The sequence below is a fragment of the Mauremys reevesii genome, linkage group 25 (genome assembly GCF_016161935.1).
Source record: "Mauremys reevesii isolate NIE-2019 linkage group 25, ASM1616193v1, whole genome shotgun sequence".
In the NCBI taxonomy this organism is placed as follows: domain Eukaryota; kingdom Metazoa; phylum Chordata; order Testudines; family Geoemydidae; genus Mauremys; species Mauremys reevesii.
The window spans coordinates 19,002,284-19,010,556 of NC_052647.1; the positions used below are offsets into that span (position 1 = coordinate 19,002,284).

At 52.4% G+C, this 8,273-nt stretch overlaps 1 protein-coding gene across 3 annotated transcripts in view; it reads left to right on the forward strand.

Moving 5' to 3' along the window:
* Window positions 1-6,634, forward strand: part of ZNF740 (zinc finger protein 740) — a 12,927-nt gene extending 6,293 nt beyond the window's left edge. For 2 of the 3 annotated variants that reach the window (XM_039514151.1, XM_039514152.1), the window contains exon 7: window positions 568-6,634. In XM_039514151.1, the coding sequence (XP_039370085.1) occupies window positions 568-766 (199 nt within the window). In that variant the 3' untranslated portion in view covers window positions 767-6,634. The remainder of the gene's footprint in view (window positions 1-567) is intronic. The other variant, XR_005591193.1, reaches the window with a different exon arrangement.
* Window positions 6,635-8,273: the final 1,639 nt, after the last annotated feature.

Below are 8,273 nucleotides of genomic sequence, written 5' to 3' on the forward strand. Positions count from 1 at the left end.
TGCAAATGGCTCTTACCCGCAGGCACCACCACCCCCACAGCTCCCATTGGCCAGTTCCCGGTCTGTGGGTGTGTGGAGCCAGTGCTCAGGGTGGGGGCAGAACCCAATGGGCTCCCCTCACCCCCTACCTAGGAGATGGACCTGCTGCTGGCCGCTTCTGGGGTGCAGCATGGTATCAGAGCAGGTAGGGACTAGCCTGCCTTAGCTGGGCAGCACCGCTGCCAGGATTTCTAACGGCCCGATCGGCGGTGCTGACGAGAGCCGCCGCGACCCATGGTCTAAACCAATGGTCTAAGTGACCCTAGGCCAGTTGTGTAAGCAAGAGCAGCCCTCGGACTACTATAACGGGCTGGGGTCAGCACACGGCACCCCTGACTCCGGCTCCCTGTGCTGAGCGGAGAACCTAGCCCTGCCTTGCTGCTCTAGGAGTCTTTCCTAGCTCCAAAGAGCGAGCCTGCCATTCCCATAACAGACTCCTGCAGCACACGCTGCCCTGCGTTGGTGCTTTTCTTATTGGCTGGATTGGATGTTGCAATAACGCCCTTCTCTCTCCTCCATCTCTCACAGAGCTTCTCCAGGACAGATCGGCTGCTTAGACACAAACGAATGTGCCAGGGCTGCCAGACCAAAACCCCCGACTCGCAGCTGCTGCTTTAGGAGCCAGGGCGATGCATCGGAGAAGCTAGGAAGTGGACAGGATTTTCAGTTTTCTGTGTCTGGTTTTTGCCTGCTCCTGCTCCCCCGGTCAAGGTGGGGACAGCGCTGAGGACTCTCCTAGACTCTCAGATGGGGTCCTGACACTGTAAATAAGACGAGGATGATCTGGAATCTCTACCCAACCAGCAGAAGCCACGGGCAGCTGTGTATAAACCTTCTTTTCCATTGGTTTGTTTTTGAAGTATCACCATTTGCCTCTCAGGAAAGGCTTCGGGGGACAACAGGGCAAAGCTAGCGACACTCACCTCAAACTCTTAACACTTGCCATCACCTGACCGACCAGCTCACGCCCAGGTAGAGCTCACAGGTATGAAATACAGCGGGGTGGAAATCAACCATGTTGTTCTTTTGACTCTTTTTTTTTAACCAGTCTCACCGGAAGAGACCAACAAAGCAGTGGATTATAAGAGGCAGCTGTGGAGGATTTTGGTTCAGGCGTGAAATGCAGGAGCTCATCTCAGCCGAGAGCTTGGTTATGAGGTCTGCGGAGCTTTTATTTCTAGAGCGTCTGATTTTGTAACCGAGTTTCCTCCTGCTCTTTCCACCTCAAGAAACGAGCGGGGAGGAGAGCGCACTGTTGGAGGGGGGAGGGTAGCGGTTGAAACTCTTGTGACACCCAGCAGCTGGTGCGATCAGTGTCCTAGGAAATGGTGTTGTGTGAGCTGCTGCTGGATATGTGGCCTGGGTGAACCCGCATGGCATTGTCTGAACATATCCCTTAGCAACACCCAAACCCCTGATGACAGGCAGTGCTTTGGGGCATACAGCCCATGGCTGTGGGGGACGGCTCCTGCCAGAGGCTGCCCTCCTTCCTTGGCCCCAGTGTGTGTGTATGTGAGGATGCTTGGGGTGATCACATGACCACACGTCCCTATTCCCCCTGGAATTCAGATCCTAGTCTGGTTCATGGCAGCAGCCCATCATCTGGCTTTCTCAGAAATGCTCTAGCCTCAAACGCTGCCGGGATTGGCTCACGCTCGGGAAGGCTTTCAGTTGCTTTGCAGTTCGGGAGAAGATCCACCCCTTTGTTTGACCCTGAGGGCTGGCCAGGAATGGATCTTTGCAGTGTCTGGTGTGGATTTGGGGGGGAATTTAACCCACTGTCAGATTTCACTTTCATTAAATCGGTGCCCTGTCCACTTGGGGGTGGACACCGCTTAAATAAACCGTGATCTTCTCTGGCAACTCTCCAGTGGCCCAGGAGCAACTGCACAGTTCAGGGGGAGCTGGAAACAGCTGAAGGGACCTGCAGGGAAAGGCAGTTAAACTTCCTCCTGTGGAAGAAACAGAAACCATGAGCATGAGGGAGGGGGCCAGGCTCCGCAGCCGCTCTCAGGAACCCTGGTTGTTGCAGGCCAGAAAAAGCCTGTTACCAAAGCGTCGACTCTGCCTCCCCAAATTCCCCTCTTGGCTCCCAACGCACGTTGGTGCCCTGCCTCTGAAAGCTCAGGCCCAGCTAGTGTCGGCTAAAGATCCGTCCTTTCCCGGCGGGGAACAGATGTGTGAGGAAGGAGGAGGCTGTTCATGTCTGCGCACAGCAGTATATTGGCTACTTCCTGCTCAGTGCTCTGCTGGGAGCCCCACCCCGATGTCCCTGGTTGCATAGCCTAGGTCTAGCTAAGCTTGGTGTCTGGGCACAGCAGCTGGCATCGCCGCAGCTCAGGATCTCCTGGTTCTGCCCCAAGATGTCACTCGGTGCCCTGGTAATTGTTCTGGGGTGGGGGGGAGCAGGGCACATGGGACAGCCAGAGTCTGGACTCAGCTTTCTGAGCATCAGTGACCCTGGAGCAAAGCGCCCTTGGGAAATGACCCAAATGCTCTTTAAAATGTCAGTGGCTCTGTCACTTAGTTCAAATCATGTGCCCCCCACCCCCCATTGCCCTCCATGTAGCTAGCTACGTTCCGAAATAAAATCCTCTCTGTAGCAGCCTCTCCCAGCAGCAGAGCGCACTCTGCACCGGTGCAGCCTGGCCTTGTCCGGCGAAGGTAGATACTGCCCAAGTTTAGCTTAGGCCAGCGGGGACGCTGCTCATGTTAGAAGTCGACCTTCTGTCTGTTTATCTCACTGCGCCATTCCTTTGGGTCTCCAGGTCCCTTCAGACTCCCTTCCCCCACGGGTGCTCCTCCTCCTCTTCTCTTCTTCCCCCCCCCCCCCCCCCCCAAAAAAAAGAGAGATACGAATGTGTTTCTATCTTGAATTTCCCCCCCATTCCTCCCCCTTCAGCCATATATCTCTGTGAGACACTCTGCCAGGGGAGATTTGCAATGCATCCTGCTGCCAGATTCTGCTCTGCTTTCCCCCGGCTCTCAAAGCCAGTTTCCAAAGAGAACAGAGTTCTGTCTCTCTTCCACAGGCCCCGCACAGGACAGGGCAGCCTGGCTTGGCCTGATGCATCCTTGCTTGGTTCTTTTGTAGAATTTCGCCAGCGGCATGCTCCCTGCACCTGCATGCCGGATACACCAGTATGAATGCTGTACTTCATCCAGATCTCTCCCCGGCGGAGTACCACATCTGTATATGCACTGCGGTCTCCGTTGGGGAACGGCTAGAGTGGAACCTGGTAGCCTGAGTTGTCTTTCCCAGGTGTCAATCACTACCCTTCCTGCTGAGTCCATCTGGCGCTGTGAGTTCAGGGCACCTGAGCGACTTAAACCCTGAAATCACAATGGTCCAACTTCCTGCTTGCATCTAACATGCTTTGTTGCCGTAGAGAGTTGGAAGAGGTTAAATGGGCATCCTCCGCCTCTTGGCCTGCCCACGCCGTCAGACAAACGCAGGCGCCGCTTGTAACCGCACAGGATGGAAGTGCGGAGTGTTAGTTAACGACGTTACGTGATCAGTTCCTGCTGCCTGTTAGAGGCCAAGGCTCCCCTTTGAGACCATTTCAGAATGGTTCATTTTCGGTGCCATTTGCGTGATTCTCTGCCAGGCCCCTGCAGCCTCGGCTTAGAATTGTTCCTTTTCAGTCTCCCTACCTGAGAAAATCACACTCTGTTGTACGTCTGGCGCTTCTGGGTGGTGTCTGGAATTGAAGCATAGGCTGCTGGCGCCTGGGAGGGCTGTTAGACTGCGGCATAGTCTCGTCAAGGAAGTGCTGAAAGCCCTGTTGATTCTGTCACTCAGAATCACACTAGGCAAAGTGTCTGGCTCTGTTGTGGGGAGCAATGGGATGGGTGACTGGCTAGCTTCTCAGCTGGGAGTTCCACATTGCAGGGAAGGAGACGTTCAGGACGCTTCCACCACAGGCTCATGGCCTAAGCTGCCCTGGATAGGAGAGGGGACGGCTGTTTGAACGGAGCTGGGCCTTGCAACCTGGCAGTGGGGCGCAAGGTCGAGGGAGTGTCGTATGGAAGCAGCTTCCCGGCAAACCACTGGTGGTTACCCCGTCAGGTCAAAGCCGATTGAGAAGGAGAGACGAGTCACTTTTGCACGAGTCTTTCCCTGCTCTCTCCCTTTCACCGATGATGGAATTTAAAGGAACTCTCAACTTTTCCTGCCCCTCAGAGAAGCTAAGACTCTTTCCACCTTTTTACCCTCTTTATTTGGTAAAAGGTGATTCCCAGCCACCCACGCCCCCATGTTGTGGTGAAGGGAGCCGAAACCAGCAGTGACATGCAGCTTTGCCTAGCCCCTTATCGTGTCAAAACATCAGCATCACTGATCATCAGCACAGCTGTGGGACTAGTATCTGGCTCCTGCGGAGAGTTGGCCTGTCGTTCTGTCGGGCCCCCAGAAATCCTGGCTTTTTAAAAGCTACCTCGTTGACTGTGTCTCACGTCTGTAGAACTGGGTTTCATGGGTGGGGTCAACACTGAACGCCTGGAGGTGGTGAAGTATCTTGGCGTGGCGAATGTCACCAGAAAAGCCTTTAATCCTAGATTTAAGATTCTCTTCCGAACAGGCGTGATCTGCTGTTCAGCCCTGGCTCCTTGTGCTCTGTGGCAATAATGGCTGAAATGGGATGTCCCGTTGTGTGTTTGGTGTCACTATTCTCCTGTTCCTACCCAACGAGTAAGGCAATCGACTGGAAGTCAGAAGGTCGTGGGTTCTAGTCCCAGCTCTGACGCCGACCTTGGGCAAAGGACTGCTCAGTATCTGTGTTCTCCCTGCGCTAATTGTACTGACTCACTTTTGCAGAGAGAAGTATGAAGTTTTACTCTTGGAACACGAATCTTCTGTGTAAAACTGCTGACGGTGGATCTTGGGGTGTTGGCTGTGACGTGAACATTGGTTGGGTGCCTGTTACAGTCTGGCAGTACTTCTGCCCAGCACAAGGGGGCAGTACAAGCTATCCTGTAGGACTACTGGCAAAAGGGTGTTGGCAAACAGTTAGTTCGGTTAAACCAGATGCTGGTTTAGAGGACAAATTAACTCACTCTTGGTTTTGAACTTTCATAGCGGATGGAACACCTGTGGTCTGGGGCAGAGACCCCTAAATGATGGGTGGGAACCTTGCTGCTCAGAACATCTGAGGGCCTGAAGCTGCCTGCGTTCAGCGTTGCAGAGTTTTGGTGTGTGTGGCTGGGGATTTTCTCAAAAGCTGTTTTTTTGACCTGCAGAGCTACTGGCGTCACTGCTGCTACAGAGAGTCCTTTGAGTAGCTGATGCGTGCACACTGTGTGCTATAGAAAGGGTTCATCTGTCTAGCTGATGCTGCAGGTTGGCAGTGCACTATAGAAACTGCAGCTGTTTTGAAGCCTGAAGGTCCCAGCTGCCTTTTTCTAAACTGTCTCGGCAGAGGTATTTCAATTCCCAGTAATAAGTACAGATCTGGGGCTAAGAGGCTTATTGGGTTCACATACGGCTCGTGCTCTGCAAACCCCCTCAGCTGATGCATGGAAAGTGTTTTCAATTTTATATCCATAAATTAGTGACTTATGATGATTTGAACATTTTTTTTTATTTTTAAATGCCCTTAGAAGTAACCTGTCATGACATTTCAAAGTGAATTAAGATAAATCGAATTAAGACCACTTTCGTTCTGAATAAGAGCATTCACACAGGGATTTAATGCAGTTTAACTAATTCACTATAAATCAGACCTTTTAATTAGGATTAATTTTCCTTAGCGTCCCCGAGCTATACCTGGGGATAAAGAGTAATATTGACAGAGATGTTTCGTGACTATGAGTTTATTCTTCCTAGCTGGTCTGCAGCCGAAATAGCATGAGAAAGGTGGGGGCAGCGAAGCTGACAAGGAACACAACTGAAACTGACTCGAAACAAAAGTTTCCCTGTCTGAGCTGAGTGCAAAAGGGCAGCCTGGCTAGCACCAGCACTCCAAAATAAATCTGCTGAAAATGTGTCAGTTCTAGTGACACGCACAAGACGATGTTTAAAATTGGCTGTTAACTTACTGTAGCAAAGAGGCGTGTCAGCACCTCCTCTGTGCTGGAGAGTCCAAGTTAAAACAATGCAACCCTCCAGTGTAAATATATTATTCCGGTGCAATGCGGGGCTTCCCCTGCTTTCAAGCTAGGGTAAACCAGGCTCTTGCAAGCCCCTTACTGTCACAGCGGGGTGCATTCACAGTAATGCAGCTGTCCCCAGCCCCGCTGTGGCTGAAAAGCAGATGAGTTGCAGCGCCATGGGCGTCAGGCTGGCTGGTTCTCGAGCGGGGGGTGCCAACGGGCACTGCATCTCCTTGTGCACCCATGTAAAGCTAATTTTTCCTGTAGCATCCATATCCACATGAGCCCGCGGGGGGGGGGGGGCAGTGTCTGTGTTTCAGAGACGGGACCCTACTCTCTAGTGTGCACAGTCTGCTGAGCTTGTATTCAGCTGTCTTCTCAGGTGAGGCCTGTATCGGGAACAGCCCAGGGAAGAGGTCAGCTGTAGAACTGTGTTCATGTGCATCATTAGACCTTGATCTCCAGCCAGAGTGATTTCCTTCTCCACTGCGTGAGCGTTAAACACCCAGACAGAAAACCACACGCCCGGCTGCAGCTAGGGGTGTTTTCTGGCATGAGCCCCCAAAGGCCAGGGATTGGAAATCATGCTGCCGGCTGACTGTGAGAGATTCCACACACACACCTGTGCGTGCCTGCCCTTGAGTCAAGGAGTGTGTGAACAAGAAGGGGATGGCTGCCCGGGTGCCTTTCACAGGCAGAACAAACGCACTCTCACTGTGGCGTGACACTGAGCCCTGGACGCAGCGGGGGAGTGGCCCCCGGTCGTCCCAGAACTACTGTTTTGACAGATGGACCAAGAACTCTCCTGTGTTAGTGAATCCGAGCTGAGCGATATCTGGAAAGTCCCATGGCTGGCTTACTTGTCTTTTTTTTTTTTTTTTTAAATATACTTATTTTGCGACGGGGGTGGGCTGGGGGGAGCGCGTGTTACTGATGAGATCAAGGAGAATCACTTTTAAACTGTAGTTTTTATAAGATGTTATAAACTTGTATCTTTTTACCATTAGTGTGGTGTCTGTTCCTTTGTGACCTATTTAGAGTAGAGTATTTAAATAAAATCTTGTGGTTTTTTTCTTTTCTAAACTCTATTCTGCTTCTTATCTCTGTTCACTCTAGAGGCCTCTGATCCTGGTCTGAGCAGCAGTGCAGCCAAAAACAAAAAAGATGCCCGAATAGCAGACAGTCAAGGGTTATGAAAAAGGGGAGTAGTGGTTTGGGGGAACTTTGGCTCTTTCGAGGGCTCTTGCTTTCAGAGAGCAAATGCTCCATGTTCTGGACATCAGACCCCGTTAAAAGGGTCTAGGGTTGGATGCCTGCAAGCACTAGTCATGCTAGAAAATGTAGCACAAAGGGCTCCTCGGTGTGACCACAAGACAGCCAACAAATTACACAATCTTGGCCTCTGAGCTTCAGCACACCAAGAACTTCTCTCAAGCAGCTAAAGGGTCAAACATCTGCTGTCACCATGGTACCTATGGATTTTAATTAACCCATGGAACTTTCTGCCACAAGATACGGTGGAGGATTTTTAGCTTCCTTTTTAAAAGGGTCGGGGTCAGTTAATGTGAATACTAATGTGGTTCCAGGAGCTAGGACTGTTGGTGCGTCCCAGCCCTCGGGGGTTCGGACATAGGGTGCGTGGCTGGGGATTAGAAGACAGTTGCTGGTTCTTTGGCATGTCGTTGACAAGTTATCTGTGAGAGGGTCTGGCATGGCCTCCTGGGGCCCTAATCACTGTCAGGCAGGAGCACGGGTGGGACGCGCTGTTGCAATTTCTGGGTTGAATTGTCACTGCGTTTGTCAGCGGTGGAACAGGATGTGGCCGTAGGTGCTGTTTGTGACTGGGTGGCGTTGCCCGTTGAGTCTCTCTGACTGCCAGCTCTGCAAGAGGAAAGTTTTGCTCCCTGACTTTCCCCACTGCAGCCTCTGTCCCAGGGGGCCCTCCCTGCCCCTCTGCTGCCGGGGCTTCTGAGCTGGGCCCTTCGCTCTCCCATGGGCTGCGGAGCAGCAGCCTGCACCTGGGGCTGGCTCTCCTGGCGCTGTGGGTTTTTTTCCCCCTCACACCTCCCCATTTGTGGGAACTGACGCTTGTTGGTGTGAGGAGAGCAGACGCGGTTGCAGGGAGGTTCTGCTTTTGAGCATGG